Here is a 20,221-nt window from a genome sequence, read left to right as displayed (position 1 = left end):
TTTAATTATCAAGATTAATTTTGCCAAGTTATACTTTCTAAATAAACATAATTATAACCTCTCTGTAATTTTTTTCCCTCCAGATGGCTCACAGCACCTCACATTTTCGGAAATTTTAGATTGCAGCCATTTCCAAGTTGTGAGTTTACTACTGGGGTAATAAGTCATTATTTTCAGAGGTGTACCAGGTGTGACAAGCACAGACTTATGAATAAGCATCTAAGAAGACTGTAGGGATGTAGGCAGGAAAACAGAAATATTACTAAATGACTAAGAATCACTTTTCATTGATTTTATTTCCCTTCTCAGAATCCACAATAATAGAATATCCTTAAGGCTGCAGGATAGAATATGGGAATTTCTGGTAAATATCTGGCATAAACTAAAAATGTCACTTGTCACATCAGTAAACAAAGGATGCTGCAGCCATCAGGACTCTGCAGCCACCCCTGCAAGAGTGGTGCACCCTGAGGAGACTCAGGATGAGAAAGAACAGGACACTGGCCCCAGACAGGGGAGGTGCGCATTAAAGGAACTGTAACAGGGAGGAGCCAATTTTGACTGCATGCTGGATCTGTTTCTTTGACCGTTGCTAGTCATTGCTTTGGTCAAGGAACCCTGCCCCTCTGCCGGAATATTAAACTAAAGTGGCTTTTATCAGCTCACAGGGATGCAATCTGACCCTCACCACATGTGAATGTTGGCAGGAAAGAAAAAAATGAACAAATACCCTCTTATTGTGCAAAATAAATGGTGTTTTGACTTTACTCCCTCACCTCTTCTCTCTGTTCTATAAAAGAACCAGGCATCCAGATCCCAATAAGATGGTTATTTTGAGACATCAGTCTGCCATCTTCTCAGTCTGCTAGGTTACCAAATAAAGTCATTATTCTTTGCCTTAACATGTCATCTGTAAGATTTATCAGTGTTGTGAGGTGAGCAGGGTGAGCTTGAACTTGGTAACAAGTAATACCACTCTATGTGATTTTCTCTTCATGCCATCACATACCAGAAACAACGACCACCACAAACAGTCTATTACAAATTCTACTTTTGAAAATAAACACAGGAAAGAGTTCAATTTAATATACTACTAAAAGAGTAAATAATTGATGCTCCTAAACCTTTGGGCCTATCTTTGCAGTCCTTATTTGGGCTTCTATTTTCTTGAAGGGTTGAAGTTCTGATAATAGACACAGGAAGGGGAGACAAGATACACACTGTGTATGCCTGCTGCTCCAGGATTAGTGACCTTTAAGATTTAAACTTGGTTCTAAATTCTTGAATAATAATTCAACATCTGGAGAAGCATATAGGTCATCAAAAGCCTGGTTAATAGTGGTCACAACCACTCAGAGGCTGTGATAACAGAAATTCAGTCTTACTTGATGCTCCCAAGTTTACAACTGTAGTTTCCACATTAACAGGAAAAGTAGAGTGACTTCAGAGCCATAATAGCAAAGACTCTTCCAATCACTTCTCACTCCAGCTTTGTAATAAGGTGAGATTGTATGGGCCTCTGCAGTTTACCACCCTGTGCTCCTCATGGTGCCTGGACTAAAGAACATGTCTTGAATAAATCTGCACAAGATGCTGCACTAAACAGTCTTATTTAATCCTCACAACAATCTTGTGAAACAGGAAGGGCAGTGGTTATTCCCATTTCACAGGAGAGGAAGTTCCCAGACACCATGTAGATATCCTCACTGAGGTTCATTAGGCACTGACCCTGTGCTAAGTGCTGTGAATGTATTAACCTGCTTTATGCCTACAACGTCACGATATTGGTAAGTGTGTGAATAGTATCCTCACTTTGTAGTTCAGAAAATTGAGACACAAAGAAATTAAATAACTAGCATATAAGTATTAACATAACTATAACTGGTTATTACTATTAGTAACTGTCTCCAGGACTGAACCCAGGAATTTGGCTGCAGAGTCCATACTTAGAACCATGACTACATCCTTCCTGGACATTTGCCTTCCCAGTAGCATCTACCTACTTTGGCTTTGATCGCACAGCTAGTTGATGACCAGGCCAAGGCTACTGCTGTCTTTCCTCCAGTCACATCCCTGTCTCCACAGGCCCTGCCAATCATCACCTGCCACAAAGCACACCCTGGGCCTCAGCACGAGTCTAACCAACTGAGCAGAGTGGGCATGTATGCTGATGAGCTAACTCTTCATAGAAACCCAGGTCAGGAGGCTACCTTCCAAAGCAAGACACATTCCTTCCTCAGGGTGGAGGAAGCAACCACTGGGAAACCTTCAGGGATTACTGAATACTTATACTTAATACTGAAGATCCACCTGCTAGGTAACACAAGACATCTTTAATGTAATCAAAAGTCCATTGTAAAACTAGAGAGTTGATTTTATCGAAGAGGATGTTTACATTTTACTGATCTTGTATTTTAATTAATCTTACATTACCATTTAGGTAAAACTCAAAATATGAGCACATGTCAAAGCTCTGTGGTCCCAGAAATGGATGGGCAATGAAAGAAAGAAACACACAGCCTGTCTTCTGTAGAGATGTTCCTGGAATATGGTCCTTCCTAGTTAGCTTAACACCATGTAACATAGCCAACATTTTAACAACTAGTCAAAAACATTTCAACACATGTTCATCATCTGTTGGGTGTTTCATATGCCACATAACAAATGGACTCCTAAATCATCCTGTAAAGTAAACATTCATATATTTTTACAGACATGCATAAATTGGAATAAAAGCTTATATGCTCCTATATTCAGACTTTCTCTTGTAGGAAAAATTACCAGTGAAGCTGTTTGTAGAAAATGAATAAACATACACAGTGATTTTCTTCCAAGCATCTCTTCCAGTTTCAAATATGAAAATGCAAATAGGCACTTAATGTGTTAGTAAGACATATTCATTAGGAAATTTCGTGTCTGACTTACCTATTGGATTTCTATGGAAGAACAATACTGGAGCTCTTAAAACGGACTCCAACATTTTGTTGTGCAAAGCTCGTGAAGAATTAACAAGGATGTAGAATATCAACAGAGATCTTGTGACACCAAAAAGGACAGCAGACACAGTTAACCCTGAAATAAAGAAGCATCACTCAGCACAAGATCTCTGTCTTATCTTCAACCATGCTAAAGCATGGCAGGCAGTTTAAAAAGATATTGTGTATTTTATTCTATAAATAAAATTTGTTTAGAGATTTACATATATACAGAATAAAAAACATATATATATAAATATATATATATATATAAAGTAGGTTATCTAAGAGTTTAATGCTTTCAAAAATACATTTATAAAGAAAAATATAAAAAATCACTGTTTTCCTCCCACTAAATAGAAACAACATGGGGGAAAAATCATGTGTAAACTACAGCTTTATTCTGGGCTTGCCTAATTCAATTACAAGTAAATGAAAGTGAAAGTGTTAGTTGCTCAGTCAAGTCATACTCTTTGTGACCCCAAGGACTGTAGCCCACAGGCTCCTCTATCCATGGCAAGAATTCTGGGGTGGATTGCTATTCCCTTCTCCAATGCTTTGCTACCAGTATATGAATTAACAGGGAAAAGGATAAATTATCTACCATTTCCTTGTAATTTATAAGGAAATATACTTCCATGTAAAGTAGCTTTTTAAGAACCTATTGTATAACACAGGGAAATCTACTTAATGTTCTGTGGTGACCTAATTGAGAAGGAAATCCAAAGAGAGGATATATGTTCAACTGGTTCACTTGGCTGTACAACAGAAATTAACACAACATTGGAAAGCAACTATAATAAAAATTTAAAATATTAAAAATAAAGTAGCTACTTCTATGCCCAAGTCGCTACAAAGAGCATGAAAAGACCATGTTAAGTTGCAAGTGGACAGTCTCTTTCATAACTGAACTGCAAGAAGCTACAAATTATATTTTGACATGAGATAATCTAAACAAGATAATCTAAACTAATCTCTCACTATTTTATAGAACCCCAAAGCATTTGTAAATAAATATAATCATTTATTTATTATTATTATTTTTAAATCTTCCAATTTTATTTTATTTTTAAACTTTACATAATTGTATTAGTTTTGCCACATATCAAAATGAATCCGCCACAGGTATACATGTGTTCCCCATCCCGAACCCTCCTCCCTCCTCCCTCCCCACACCATCCCTCTGGGCCGTCCCAGTGCACCAGCCCCAAGCATCCAGCATCATGCATCGAACCTGGACTGGCAACTCGTTTCCTACATGATATTTTACATGTTTCATTGCCATTCTCCCAAATCTTCCCACCCTCTCCCTCTCCCACAGAGTCCATAAGACTGTTCTATACATCAGTGTCTCTTTTGTTGTCTCGTACACCGGGTTATTGTTACCATCTTTCTAAATTCCATATATATGCGTTAGAATACTGTATTTATGTTTTTCCTTCTGGCTTACTTCACTCTGTATAATAGGCTCCAGTTTCATCCACCTCATTAGAACTGATTCAAAAGTATTCTTTTTAATGGCTGAGTAATACTCCATTGTGTATATGTACCACTGCTTTCTTATCCATTCATCTACTGATGGACATCTAGGTTGCTTCCATGTCTTGGCTATTATAAACAGTGCTGCGATGAACATTGGGGTACACGTGTCTCTTTCCCTTCTGGTTTCCTCAGTGTGTATGCCCAGCAGTGGGGTTGCTGGATCATAAGGCAGTTCTATTTCCAGTTTTTTAAGGAATCTCCACACTGTTCTCCATAGTGGCTGTACTAGTTTGCATTCCCACCAACAGTGTAAGAGGGTTCCCTTTTCTCCACACCCTCTCCAGCATTTATTATTTGTAGACTTTTGGATCGCAGCCATTCTGACTGGTGTGAAATGGTACCTCATAGTGGTTTTGATTTGCATTTCTCTGATAATGAGTGATGTTGAGCATCTTTTCATGTGTTTGTTAGCCATCTGTATGTCTTTTTTGGAGAAATGTCTATTTAGTTCTTTGGCCCATTTTTTGATTGGGTCGTTTATTTTTCTGGAGTTGATTTAAATTTATGTCTTATCAATGACATAAATGAGCACTGCTGCTGCTGCTGCTAAGTCGCTTCAGTCATGTCCGACTCTGTGCGACCCCATAGACGGCAGCCCACCAGGGTCCCCCGTCCCTGGGATTCTCCAGGCAAGAACACTGGAGTGGGTTGCCATTTCCTTCTCCAATGCATGAAAGTGAAAAGTGAAAGTGAAGTCACTCAGTCATCTCCAACCCTTAGCGACCCCATGGACTGCAGCCCACCAGGCTCCTCCGTCCATGGGATTTTCCAGGCAAGAGTACTGGAGTGGGGTGCCATTGCCTTCTCTGGATAAATGAGCACTACTAGACATAAAAATTAAAATAGCCCTCCAAACATCTCTTTAACTCACAATGCTATATAGAGTGGGGATAAATTCAGCAACATATATCCATCAAGTACTTTTTTCCATTCAGCTGGCACATCAGTGTAATTTAAATTCTGAAAACTGGTTAAATTCTTGAATTCCATCAACAGGCATTTGCCTTAGCCCACAATCCTATATGAATGTGTAACAGAATCCCTTCCTTCTTTAAGCCCTCATTGTCCATCAATTCAGAAGGTAAACAGCTGGTAGATTCAAGTTTCTTATCACACAATTAATTAAATAAATACAAAATTTCAATGAGTGGATTTTTATATAACTTACTGTTTGGAGAAAGTTTTCCCAAGCATTTCCTGTGAGGGTATTTAAATTTTTACTTATTTAAAAAAATTATTGGGGTATAGCTGCTTTACAATGTTGTGTTAGTTTCTGCTGTTCAACAAAGTAAATCAACTATACATATACATACATCCCCTCCCTCTTGGACCTCCCTTTCCTCCAACCCTCCCCTCTAGGTCACCACAGAGCCAGTACTGAGCTGAGCACCCTGTGCTATATAGCAGCTTCCCACTAGCTATCTGTTTCACACATGGCAGTGTATATATGTCAATCCTAATCTTCCCATTCATCTCCCTCACCTCCCCACTGTCAGGGAATGTTTACCAGGAGGATTCCTACATCAGTTTCTAGCAACAGAAACTGAGTGGAACGGCATTCTGCTCCCAGGACTGATGTCATAGGATGAGACATGCGTGGATCTCCTTCCAGTAAACATTCTCCTTAGTCTTGATCCTCTTTCTTGAGATATGGATTGTCTCCTGACCTTATGACCATCGTTAATCCCTTGATCCCTTGGTAACAGTTGCTGTACGTTTGGTTTTCTGATCTTTATCATTGTCGAAAGAAATTCCTTGCACCACAGCCTATTATATACTCACAGAAAGAGCATTAAAGCACCTTTGCTCCATCAGAGCTTGGGTCCCCATGTCTTTCTCTCTCTCTCTCCCCCTCCCCCCTTCCCTCTGGCTCTCTCTCTTTCACTGTCTTATTGTCAACTCCAGACCACCAGGTTCTGGTCCATTAAAGGACCGCAACACCCCACTCCCGCTCTGTGTCAAATATCTGTTCTCTACATCTACAACTCTATTCATCCCCTGCAAATAGGTTCATCTGTACCATTTTTTTTTTTTTTTTATTCCATGTTGTTGTTCAGTCACCAAGTCACGTCCAACACTTTGTAACCCTACTGACTGCAGCACGCCAGGCTTGTCTGTCCCTCACCCTCTCCCAGAGTTTGCCCAAGTTTATGAATTGGTGATGCCATCCAACCAGCTCGTCCTCTGTCACTCTCTTGTCCTTTTGCCTTCAACCTTTCCCAGCAGCAGGGTCTTTTCCAGTGAGTCAGCTGCTTGTATCAGGAGGCCAAAGTATTGGAGTTTCAGCTTCAGCATCAGTACTTCCAATGAGTATTCAGGGTTGATTTCCTCTTAGACTGACTGTTTTGATCTCCCTGCTGTCCAAGGGACTCTCAATCTCAAGTCTTCTCTAGCACCACAGTTCTAAAGCATCAATTCTTCAGTGCTCAGCCTTCTTTATAGTCCAGCTCTCACATCTGTACATGACTACTGGAAAGACCATAGCCTTGAGTATACGGCCCTTTGTCGGCAAAGTGATGTCACTGCTTTTTAACACACTGTCTAGGTTTGTCATAGCTTTCCTGCCAAGAAGAAACTGTCTTCTAATTTCATGGCTGCAGTCACCATCCACATTGACTTTAGAGCCCAAGAAGAGGAAATCTGTCACTGTTCCCACATTTTCCCCTTCATCTGCCATGAAGTGATGGGACTGGATGCCATGATCTTATTTTTTTTAATATTCAGTTTTAGAGGTTCTTTAGTTCCTTTTTGCTTTCTGCCATTAGAGTGCTATCACCCACATATCTGAGGTTGATATTCTCCAGCAATCTTGATTCCAGTGACACCCATCCAGCCTGGCATTTCACATGATGTACTCTGTGTATAATTTAAATAAACAGGGTGACAATAAACAGCCTTGTTGTACTCCTTTCTCAATCCTGAACCAATCAGTTGTTCCATACAGGGTTCTAACTGTTGCTTCTTGATCTGCATACAGGTTTCTCAGGAGACAGGTAAGAAGGTCTGGTATTCCCATCTCTTTAAGAGTTTTTCATAGTTTTTTATGACAAACATAGTCAAAGGCTTTAGCTTAGTTAGTGAAACAGAGGTAGATGCTTTTCTAGAATTCCCTTACTTTCTCTAAGATCCATCAAATGTTGGCAATTTGATGTCTGGTTCCTCTGCCTTTTCTAAACACAGCTTGAACATCTGGAAGTTCTCAGTTCACATGATGCTGAAACATAGCTTGAAGGATTTTGAGCATAATGTTAGTAGCATGGGAGATGAGTGCAATTGTCTGGTGGATTGAAAACTCTTTAGTAGTGCTCTTCTTGAGAATTGGGATGAGGATTGACCTTTTCCAGTCCTGTGGCCACTGCTGGATTTTCCAAATTTGCTGACACTGAGTGCAGTAATTTAAATCTTTTACAATTTTAAATAGCTCTGCTGGAATTCCATCACCTCTAGTAGCTTTATAGGCAGCCATGCTTCCTAAGGCTCACTTGACTTCACACTCCAGAATGTCTGGTTCTGAGTGACAGACTACATTATGGTGGTTATCCAGGTCATTAAGATTTTTATTGTATAATTATTTTGTGTATTCTTCCATCTCTTCTTGATATCTTCTGCTTCAGTTACGTCTTTACAATTTCTGTCCTTTTTTGTGCCCATCTTTGGATGAAATGTTCCTTTGATATTTCGAAGTTTCTTGAAGAGATGTTTAGCATTACCCTTTTTGTTGTTTTTCCTCTATTTCTTTGTATAAAGAAAGGCTACAAAGAAGGGCTTTCAAACTCTCCTTGCTATTCTCTGGGACTATGCATTTAGTTCTAGAAGGTTTTCTAGGTCTTCATAGAACTGATCAACTTCAGCTTTTTCGGTCAGTGGTTGGAGCATAGACTTGAATTACTGAGATGTTGAATGGTTTGCCTTGGAAATGAACCAAGATCATTGTGTTGTTTTTAAGGCTGCACCCAAGAACTGCATTTTGGACTCTTGTTGATTATGAGGGCTATTCCATTTCTTCTAAGCAATTCTTGCCCACAGTAGTATATACAATGGTCATCTTAATTAAATCCACCCATTCCTATCCATTTTAGTTCATTAATTCTTAAGATGTCTATGTTTACTCTTACTATCTCCTGCTTGACCATGTCCAATTTACCTTGATTCATGGACCTAACATTCCAGGTTCCTATGCAATACTGTTCTTTACAGCATCTGATTTTACTTTCCCCACTAGACACAACCACAACTGAACACGTTTCCACTGTGGTCCAGCCACTTCATTCTGTCTGGAGCTATTAGTAGTTATCTTCTGTTCTTCCCCAGTAGCTTATTGGGCACCTTCTGACCTGGAGGGCTAATCTTTTGGTGTCATATCTTTTTGCCTTTTTATGCAGTTCATGGGTTTCTCATGGCTAGTTCACTGGAGTGGTTTGCCATTCTCTCCTCCAGTGGATTACATTTTGTCAGAACTCTCCACTATGACCTATCTGTCTTAGGTGGCCCTACATGGCATAGCTCATAGCTTCACTGAGTTATACAAACCTCTTTGCCATGATAAGGCAGTGATCCATGAAAAGGCTAGATTCCTATGCATTAATACAAGTATTTTTTATGTTTTTCTTTGTCTGACTTACTTTACTTTGTATGACAGACTCTAGGTCCATCCACCTCTTGACAAATGACCCAATCTCATTCCTTTCTATGGATAAGTAATATTCCAGTGTACATGTGATAGTCATTCAGTCATGTCCAACTCTTTGCAACCCCATGGACTGTAGCCCACTAGACTCCTCTGTCCATGGAATTCTCCGAGCATGCATACTGGAGTGGGTTGCCACTCCCTTATCCAGGGGTTCTTCCTCACCCAGGGATGAAACTCAGGTCTTCAGCATTGCAGGCAAATTCTTTACCATTTGAGCTACCCGGGGAGCCCCCTTCTCCCCTGATCCAGTGTATATATGTATAACAAATGAGGTAAAAAGACAGCCCTGAGAATGGGAGAAAGTAATTACAAAGTAAGTAACTGACCAAGGATTAATCTCCACAATATACAAACAGCTCATGCAGCTTAATATCAAAAAAAACAAACAACCCAATCAAAAAATGGGCAGAAGACCTATATAGACCTTTCTCCAAAGAAGACATACAGTTGGTCAAGAGGCACATGAAAAGATGCTCAATATCGTTATTTGAGAAATGCAGATCAAAACTATAATAAAGTATTACCTCACACCAGTCAGAATGGCCATAATCAAAAAATAGACAAGCAATAAATGCTAGAGAAGGTATGGAAAAAGAGAACTTTCTTGCACTGTTAGTAGGAATGTAAATTGCTACAGTCACTATGGAGAACAGTATAGAGGTTCCTTAAAAAAATTGAAAATAGAACTACCATACGACCCAGCAATCCCACTACTGGGAATATACCCTGAGAAAACCATAATTCAAAAAGACACACACACCCCAATGTTCATAGAAACACTATTTACAAAAGCTAGGACATGGAAGCAACCTATATGTCCATCAACAGATGAATGGATAAAGAAAGCATTTAAAAATTTATTAAAGACATCCTTTAAATAGTATGTAATGCTATGCTCTCTCTCTCTCTCTCTCTCTCTCTCTCTCTCTCTATATATATATATATATATATATATATATCCTAAATACTCTTGTGAATAGAGAGAGTCATGTTAATAGTTAATATTAGTCTGGCAAGCCAAATTTTGAATTAATCACACAGTTGGGGAGGAGGTAACACTATAATCTCAGGGTAAGAAAGAGAAGGAATCCTAATTCCAGACACTGGACTTCCCCTGCTTAGCTTCTCAAGTTATTAGTGAAGCTCAGGAGATGAGCAGTGTGGAAAGGGGAGCTTTGCACACCTGGGAGGGAATAATGCTTTTACTTGCAGCCCATGCTGCCAGAGGATTTCATCCAAGATCAGTAAAAGCCAGGTTTTATTCAGACAGAATTGGAACAACCTGAACCACAGGGTGGGGATTCATTTCTGTTCCCCTTGCCCATCCATATAATGATATAAGATTTAGCTAAAGCATCTACTAGAATACACAGTAGCTACATATTTCCAGTGGCTGATTTTCTCAATATGCAATCCTGGTTTAACTACCAAAATCCAGTATGGAGCAAGTTAAGAGTCTTCATTCAACCTTTTTTCTTCTAGTAGATATTTAAAATAATTATTCTAATTAATTCACAGACAAAATGCGATTCAGATACTTAATCTATTAAGACATTACCTAATTACTCTGGAGCACTCTTGGTCACACAGACTCATTTAAGCACCTTAAACTCTGGTATTATAGAGCAGATGACTCAACTTTACCTGAATAAACTCCTAAGTACCAGTTCAGAACGAATACTACATCTTCATCTTCTTTTACATATACCCCAAAATACAGGTTACTTTGTACATTCGCCCTATGGAACAGGAAGTAAAAAATATTACACTATAGATATACATAGAATTTATACAAATATCACAAAAAAATTACCTCAATTCAAGAAATGTATATTATGCTGAAAAGTGTTTCCCAGCTTGAAAGGCCCTGTGGGTATCTCCCTTTTAAAAATCTGAATCATGACTTTCAGTTTTCAAAATTATCTGTGGAGACAGACTTAGAAAATGAACTTATGATTGCCAAGGGGAAGGATAGTTAGAGACTTTGGATGTTCATGCACAAACTGCTATATTTAAAACAGGTAAGCAATAAGGACTTATTGTATAACACATGGAACTCTGCCCAATATTATGTGGCAGCCTGGATGGGAGGGAATTTGGGGGGGGAGAATGGATACATGTGTATGTATGCTGCATCCCTTCACTATTCAAATGAAACTATCACAACATTGTTGATCAGCCATATCTCAAAACATTATTAAAAGTTCAAAAAAAGAAAAGAAAAATTGTCTGTGAAGAAGCTGCTAAAGGGAGGGGACATGGGGAGAGACCACATGGGGATCACACACCACCCACAGGAACTTTCATCTTTCTTCAGGGAAACTACGTGAGGGTCAGTCACCCTGACTCTGTGGGAAAGTGAGGCTTCATGTAGATTTCACAGCATTTTGGGTCAGAGCAGGAATCACTCACCAGAATGCAAGCCACCAATCCTGCAGAACGTAGGCAACCTGGAGCAGGAAACAGCAGTCACTCACACACTGACATCACTGAGCCTCACACCCCGCTCACTAGGATGGGGGACGAAAAGGCCCCAGAACACGGAGACAGTCCTTCCGGTTCAGGTCTGCACCAAACCCCACACCCCAGATGACCACAGGTCAGGGGAGGGCATCTTACAAGTTAATATTTTTGAAAGAAATCCCCTTTTCCCTAGAAGAATTTGCTCCCCAGATATAATGTACTTCAATGCAAATCCAAGTGGACTGTCAAAGTCAGTAACAACAGAACAAATGTTGGGATTTTTCAGAGCAAAAAGCTTGACAGGTACAGTGATGGTCAGTCCTGGGTGTCAGCTCGGCTGGGCCAGTCTCCAGTGATTGAACTAAATAGTCGTCTAGATGTTGCTGTGAAGGTATTTTGTGGATGTGGCTCACATCCATTATCAGAATCTAAGTAGGAGATCACTCTTAACACTGTGGTCACCTCATCCAGTGATTTGGGAGAGTGACATTGAAACATGTAGAATATCATGTAAGAAACGAGTTGCCAGTCCAGGTTCGATGCGCGATACTGGATGCTTGGGGCTGGTGCACTGGGACGACCCAGAGGGATGGTGTGGGGAGGGAGGAGGGAGGAGGGTTCAGGATGGGGAACACATGTATGCCTGTGGCGGATTCATTTTGATATTTGGCAAAACTAATACAATTATGTAAAGTTTAAAAATAAAATTAAATTAAAAAAAAATAAAAAGGCTGCCTTTAAAAAAAACAAAACAAAAAAACCCAAGGCTTCCTGGAGGAGGAAGAAATTCTGCCTCAAGACAGCAGAGTGAGCTTCTCCCTGAGGTTCCAGCCTGCAGGCCTGCCTTTCTGATCTCACATTCACCAAGCTAGATCCCACAACCTCATGAGCCAAGTCTTTGAGATAAATCTCTTAATACAAATATTTAAAAAGAATTATAAAATTACAGTATAAATAGTATATAAATATCAAGCCAAGAGCATAAACCAAAATAAACTCCATTACGTACCTGAGCTGCGATGTTTACTAGAATAAGGAAGATGATGATAGTCCAGTCAGCACCAGCTGTGAAGTAATTCTTATAGGTCTTAAAACCAACTTTTCCTTCCAAATGGTCCTCTACAGGTAGAGTAACCTGTATATTCTCAGTCTAGGAGGGAAAAATGGCAGTAAGAGATGAAATTTTAAAAATGAACCCCAAATTTCAAGAGTTCAACAATGCCCTCCACTGCAAAGCTGTGGGAATCAGAAATATCCCACACACTGGTAGGAGTGCAGGATGGTCCATCTCCTATGGATATAGGTATGGGAATATCTGGTCAAATCACACATGTGTTTACCCCTGGACCCAGACATCCCACTCGTAGGAATCTATGAGAAATAATCAAACGCATTCACATGAGGTTATTCACTGTTGGGGAGCTTTGCTTAAAATAGCACATGACTCTCAACACACACAAATCAAAATAAATTAATGTATAAATGTAGAAACTTCCTCTAAAATAACACACAAAATGATATGGAGCTAATGTATCCCTCGAGATGACTGTGTCATTTAATGACAGAAATGTAAAACATACTTGGGGCTCAAAACTCTAGCCAAATACAGTAAACTGAGTTCAAAGAAGCATTAAAGAGGAGTTTGGACAGCACGTTGCAAGCATATGATCTGAATCTATTTGGTTCCTAAATTTCAAAAAGTGATTCCTGAGTTTAGAAAGTGAAAAACTAATCCAAATACTTATCAGAATCATCCAGGCTCCTGGCTTTGGATGTCAAGGAATATCTGTGTATGTTTTTAAGGGAGATCTAGTGCATTTCTGCAATTCTGTCTGGAGGACTTAGAATGCATTATGCAGTCACAGGAGGCTAGAATGTCCTTGGCTCTACCCCAGCCCCTGGGATTCAAGGTCGATAAGATGTGGTTCTCAGTCTTGAAGGGTAAGAAAGGAGGATGGGAACTAACACCGAAGTGTCTACCATGTATCAGGTCCTTTGCCCACATTACCTCTGGCCTATCACAAACCATCTGACACTGAGGCAAAAATACTACTATCAGTCACATGCAATGCTAGAACATTCCAACATACAGGAAAAGTAGCTGATTTAATGTGGCAACAGCAGGACTCAGTCTAACACGGTCTTCACGTTAAGCCTCTGGATACATAAAAGAAGCCGGGGGCAATCAGCATGAGTAGGATATAACTGTGGTAAACTGAAGAGTCCTCAATCCGTGTGAGCCACATTCACTCAGAAATTCATAGCAGTGCACCCACTTCTGGTCTCCATAAGATTCTCCATCCTACACTCAAAGGGGAACCCCAAGCAGGCTTGCTCCCCTCATGCTCTTTTAACTCTACCAATTCCATGGAACAAGACTTTGGGAACCTTAGGGTCTGCTTTGGGACTAATGAAGATGTCATGAGCAAAGCAGATGAAGGTCCATGAGACCACCAAGGGCAGACAGACCCAGGTGTGTTGTAGGATGAGAAACTCACTTCTTGGTCCTCTTGAGCTGCATCTTTCAATGAGGGCCTGGGAGACTTGAAAGACTGAACCAAAGACTCAGAGATGAGACTGGGAGTTCCTGGAACTGAAGATGGTTCAGACTGCTCATTCCCCTTCTCAAAAAGGGAAAAAATATCTATCCCAGATTTCAGGAACTCAGAGTAAGTTCCTCTTTCCACCGTTATCCCCTAAAATAAAAATTTTGAGATAAATTAATTTATATTTGATAACATTCAGTTCAGTTCAGTTGCTCAGTCGTGTCCGACTCTTTGCGACACCATGAATCACAGCACGCCAGGCCTCCCTGTCCATCACCAACTCCCAGAGTTTACTCAAACTCATGTCCATTGAATTGGTGATGCCATCCAGCCATCTCATCCTCTGTCATCCCCTTCTTCTCCTTCCCCCAATCCCTCCCAGAATCAGGGTCTTTTCCAATGACTCAACTCTTCCCATGAAGTGGCCAAAGTATTGGAGTTTCAGCTTTTGCATGAGTCCTTCCAATGAACACCCAGGACTAATCTCCTTTAGAATTGACTGGTTGGATCTCCTTTGCAGTCCAAGGGACTTTCAAGAGTCTTCTCCAACACCACAGTTCAAAAGCATCAATTCTTTGGCACTCAGCTTTCTTCGCAGTCCAACTCTCACATCCATACATGACCACTGGAAAAACCATAGCCTTGACTAGACGGCCCTTTGTTGGCAAAGTAATGTCTCTGCTTTTGAATACGCTATCTAGGTTGGTCATAACTTTCCTTCCAAGGAGTAAGTGTCTTTTAATTTCATGACTGCACTTACCATTTGCAGTGATTTTGGAGCCCCCCAAAATAAAGTGAAGTTGATAATATTAAACCAACCTAAATACTAATCAAGAGAAGTTATCTGGTCTTAAATTATCATTTTAGAAAAAAAAAATGATGCCTGGGTCTAGAATTCTTGTTGAGAAACCTAGTTCACTTAACTCAGTACAGAACTGAGCATTGTGTTCTCTGCTAAACCCTGTCCCTGTGTTACGTGCTGGGGGATATGAAAAAAACATGTGTTCATGTGTTAAAAATGGAGGCCATTGACATGACTACCCTGGGCACTTAGGGAGGATCAGCACAGTCTTTTTACACAACATGGAAAGTGAGAGAAGCCTCATGTGACAATTCCAGGAAAGAAATTTAAACTTAACCTAGAGGTGGGCACAAGCACATCTGCATACAGGTAAGAGTCTCTCATTAAATCTTCACTGACCACTGTCACTGTCACACTATCATGTGACTGGCCAGGAACCAGCCCCAGACAGAAAATCCATGAAAGGCATTTCCATGGTCTCTACAACTGCCCCCACACACTCAGCAAGTTCCCAACTGAAAATTCAATATTCCACCTGATAAAGTAATTAAACAAGGAGGCCATGGGACTGGAGTGGCTCTAAAGCCTTGGCAGTCTGTGTCCACAAACCAAAACCTAAGCCAGAATCAATTCACTCAGATCTGAGATAAAACTTAGGAACGACCAACCACAAGCAGCCAGCTAGGCTTCCCCAAATCAGGCAACTGCTTAAAATACAGCCAATCAAATCATTTCTTTGAACACATGTGACATATCCTTGCACAGTTTCTCTCCCTGACAAATTCATTTAAAATAATGTCTGCAGATGTTTTACTATTTTCTGACCCCTGAAACCAGACTCAGCTCCTTCCCTCAGTAGCAAATAAAACATTAGTGAAAAAAATCTCAGGACGCAAAATTCATTAAATGAGAGCAGCTCTGGTTAAGGCAGCTCAGGTGGAGGGGGATGACCAGGACCCTCGCTGGGGACCCCTCTCCCCCTCTCCCTCGAGGGGGTCCACTGGGAGAAATGCAGGAAAGCATCTGGGTACCATCAGATACTGCAGAACTAGAAAATGATGCAGGATATATTATGCCGTGTTCCACTTGGGAGGTGAAATTCACATACCTCTTTAGTGAAATTACCACTCACCACATCAAATCTGTAATATGCAAATTTAAATGACTGGTGGTACAAAGACAGCAACTTCACTCAACAGTCAAGCACTGACAATTCCGGGGGGATGAGGGGACAGCCATCCCCCATCTGCTGTGAAGAGAGGGACCTGACAATGAGGATGGACCCCAATTCATGCAGGGGTGCTCACCAGTGGACAAATAGTTGTTTTATTAGTACTAAAATTGGGGTAGTGTCCTCAAAGGAAGCACTAAGGGGGCCCCAAAAAATCTAGAAATGGGTGAAATAGGTTACACTCCTGCCCACTGATCCTGTGCTCATAACACTGTCAACACTGGGGTTTACACACTAGAATCGCCTCCTCTGCACATGAAATCAACTGCTCTCGAGCTTGAGAACCCTTAGCCCCTCCCCCCATTCCTAGAGGAGTGGAGAAGGGCTGACACATGGAACTGCTTCTAGAGAGTTAGGGGTTCTGTATCTTAATAATCTTTCTTAGAGCAGAGATTCATTTCAGAAGTCAGGGCCTATGGACCAGTCAGGGGTTAATGACAGAGGTGCTGAGGCCCAGAGGTAAACAAGCCAAGGAGTGAAGCATCAATGACCTCTAAGTCTGAACACTTCTCACTAATCTCCAACACACCACCAACCATGTTAAGAGTTGTGGCTTGGATGGTGCCCCCTCCTCAAAAAGATGTGCTCAAACATGACACCTGGGGACGTGATGACCTTATTTGGATACAGGGTCTTCACAGATGTAATCAAGTTAAGATGAGGTCACACTGGAGCAGGGTGACCCTAAAGCCAATAAGACTGATGTTGCTATGAGAACAGAAGAGACCCAGACTGACATGGGGACGATGGCCACAAGACATCAGAGGCAGAGACCACAGTGCTGCAGCTGGAAGCCAAGGAACACCAAGGAAGGCCGGTGAACACCAGAGGCTGGAGGGAAGGATTCTCCCCTGGAGCCTTCAGGGAGAGCATGGCCCTGCCAGCACCTGGATTTGGGACTTGTAGCCTCCAGAACAAGGAGACGATAAAGTCCTGCTGTCACCCAGCTTGCAGTGCTGTGATACGGCAGCTCTAGAAACTGATACCCTAGCCTGAGCTCACACTTCTGTGTTCTCAGCTTTACTAAGACTCCTGACTGCTTCTTCTGTCACCCCTCCAGTGACCATCAGAGGACTCTCTTAACTCCCACATCAGATGACATCCCCCCTCTGCTCTGGACCATCCAAGACTTCCATTCCACTTCCGGGCTCCCTGCCCACAGCTCAGAGACCAGCTCCTCCCATCCCCCTGCTCACTCTCCTCAGACACTCTGGTCTTCCTGCTGTTCCTCCAACCTGCCAGGTCAGCTCCTTCCTTAGGACCCCCTGCCTCAGACCCCCTCCCCCAGGTGACTGTGTGGCCCCCACCTTCATGTCACTCAGACCCCGTGGAGCACCAGCTCCTCAGGCCGGCAGCCAGGACATCACCCTCTTTGTCACATCCTCCCCATCAGAACAGGAGTGCAAGGAAGGCAGGGCCTTGTCCTCCTGCTGCACAGGCTCCCACACATATTGGGCACATAGAGGCCTCGGCAGGGATACCAGAGACTGGGACACCAGTAGAGAGGACGTCTCTGACCCGGGTGCTCAGCTACCCAGCCTCGCGTCTGGTATTAATGGAAGATGCTCTTTTGGCAAACTATGTATGACAATGACCTGGATACCAACAGATCTTAGAATCTCTAATTTCTAAGTGATACACTTTGACTTAAGTCATGGAAGAAGAAACTAAAAAGTTCTAAATAAAACTGCAACATTACCCTTAACAAATTTCATTAGAATAGTGATGATTCAATAACACTGTGGTTGCACTTTTATACACTTGAGGGTTTATATGGCTTAGAGTGTGATAATGACATTTCTACAGGGCTTTAGGTTCATTCTCCAAGGCATGAACACCAGCTCTGAGAAGAAGGGGGCAAAAACTGAGGGAGAAGAGGGCGTTTACCATGAACTCAAAGAGAGTGACCTGCAGGGAGGTCTGTCCTTCAACATAACTGAGTGTTCGCAATTCCACGGATTTCTAGAAATTACTTACATCTTTCAATACCAGAATCTGACTTGCATCTTTTAGGTGCTGCAACTGATGAGTGACTAAGATTGTGATCTTATCCTTCAAGGCTTGACAAACACACCTACAAATATAAAAGGCACAGTAAGCAAAAGCACATTAATGGAATGCCTCAAACTGAAAACCTATATTTTGAAAACAGTGAGACAAAGACCACACAGCAGTGAAAGATCTTTAGTTTAAATACCAAATCGATAATAAAAATTAAATAAACATAAATCAATTAATCCAACTAGTTTCTTAAATTTATCAGCAGCAAATTTGAATCTAGTGCCATAAAAAGTTCTTAAAACCAGTCTATTGAAGGAGGCAAAAACAGCTAAGTTTTTTCCTCTAAAACTCAGCTTAACAATTATTTACGTTTCATAAAGGAAAACAACTGAGTAATACTGAGATCTCAAAACTTGACTAAACTAAAACACTATTTTATTGCTATTCGGGAATGGGAGAAGAGGGATCTATGTCATTTAAAACTTGTGTACATTCTTAGACAGCTTTCTAGGAGATTATTTATAATGATGTAAATATTCACAACAAAATATTAATAGGTTCTTGGTAATCTTTTCCAGAGTGCATTTGCTAGACACATGTTCCCAAAGAATATTAGATAGAAAATGAATGCCAGAGTGGCCTCCATCAGTCACTACAACTCCCAGTTCCCTCCAGGAATCACGTCTTTCATTTGGAGTGAACACCTTCCACATACGAAAGTAAAAGAACAGAATCCAAATGGCCCAAATCACAGTGGAAATCACCCAATGACTCAGAGCACCCACCAGTTCTCTTAGTCAAGACACCCCTCACTATTCAACCTTAAATTGTTTTCACAGTAAAAAACAAACAACCAAAAATCTACTCCTACATTTCAAATGTAGACCCCTAGGAACTCAGCCCCAGTGTCATCCCACAAAGTCCACAACCCCTCCAGGGAAGCAAGTGGGTCTGGGGCCCCAGTGACCACAGGCAGGGCTTCAGGCAGGTACTCTGGGAGTCCGAGCCCCTTGCAGAGCAAATTGCAGGAACCTGGACCAGAGTTCAGCCTGTGAGTGAGTCAGATGGAGAGTCTGGAGGCAGCAGGCTGCAGCTCAGTCCCTCTCATGAGCCTGACATCAGATGAGCAACTCAACCTCAGTTTCTTCATCTCAAAACAAGATCAAACAACTCATCCACATGTTCTGAGAAATCAAACCACTAATCTACTCAGCAAATGTCAGCTTTCTTTTCCACTTCTCCCTAAACATGAGCAATCATGTGCTTTGGACTCGGGTCAGAAAACTCTTAAGGAGACACTCTGGACACTGAGTCTGTGTTCAAAAACAAGACTCTGGAATGTAAACACATATACCATACGTTCGCTAAGTCCAAAAGGATTCATTTTTACATTTTGACATGTGTTAGCTCAGCATTCATACCTAAGTTTCTTGACTAACAGCTTTTCAAATTTAGTGCTAAAACAGATTTTTTTCTCCTTGGTTCACAATTGCCTGCCAATAATCCCTTAAAGTGGATGTTAATCAAATCTGACAGGGTGTTGTGTCCAAGATGAACCAACCCAAAAGTTTTAAGATGTTTTGTTCCTAACATCCCATCACAGATGAGGTAATACAAATAATTACAATGAAGAGATCAGTTAATGCCTTTGAATTTTTCGTAAATGATGTTTTTATCCATATCACTAGAAAAATACACTATTTTCCAAGTTTGTAAAGATTTCCAAGTCATGCCATAGAAATGACTGAGTCAGCAACCAGTTGTATAACAGTTATTCCTGTATAAAGGCTGTGTTAATCCTATAATCCCACATATAATCCTATATAAGGACTCTATTAAGAGGGGACGCATCTTGTGGTGGAGGCGATACAAGAAAGACAGAGGCCCCACCTCCATTCATTCAATCAGCAGAAGTTTGCTGAGGAGCCAGGCACTGTCCTAAGTGCTGAGGATCCACCCACAGGTCAAGAC

At 41.1% G+C, this 20,221-nt stretch overlaps 1 protein-coding gene across 3 annotated transcripts in view; it reads right to left on the bottom strand.

Moving 5' to 3' along the window:
• LOC147361895 (ATP-binding cassette sub-family C member 4-like) overlaps positions 1–20,221 on the bottom strand; it is a 228,591-nt gene that overhangs the window by 159,957 nt on the left and 48,413 nt on the right. For 2 of the 3 annotated variants that reach the window (XM_086330212.1, XM_086330213.1), the window contains exons 14-19: positions 18,227–18,323; positions 14,169–14,366; positions 12,680–12,820; positions 11,620–11,657; positions 10,852–10,946; positions 2,926–3,072 (exon numbers count right to left, since the gene is read on the bottom strand). In XM_086330212.1, coding sequence (XP_086186338.1) covers positions 2,926–3,072; positions 10,852–10,946; positions 11,620–11,657; positions 12,680–12,820; positions 14,169–14,366; positions 18,227–18,323 — 716 coding nt within the window. The remainder of the gene's footprint in view (positions 1–2,925; positions 3,073–10,851; positions 10,947–11,619; positions 11,658–12,679; positions 12,821–14,168; positions 14,367–18,226; positions 18,324–20,221) is intronic. The other variant, XM_086330214.1, reaches the window with a different exon arrangement.

Source organism: Bos grunniens, chromosome 12, assembly GCF_055505025.1.
Source record: "Bos grunniens cultivar Pamir isolate PY7600 chromosome 12, Bosgru_T2T1.0, whole genome shotgun sequence".
Lineage (NCBI taxonomy): Eukaryota > Metazoa > Chordata > Mammalia > Artiodactyla > Bovidae > Bos > Bos grunniens.
This window is presented reverse-complemented; position numbering and strand designations above follow the sequence as displayed.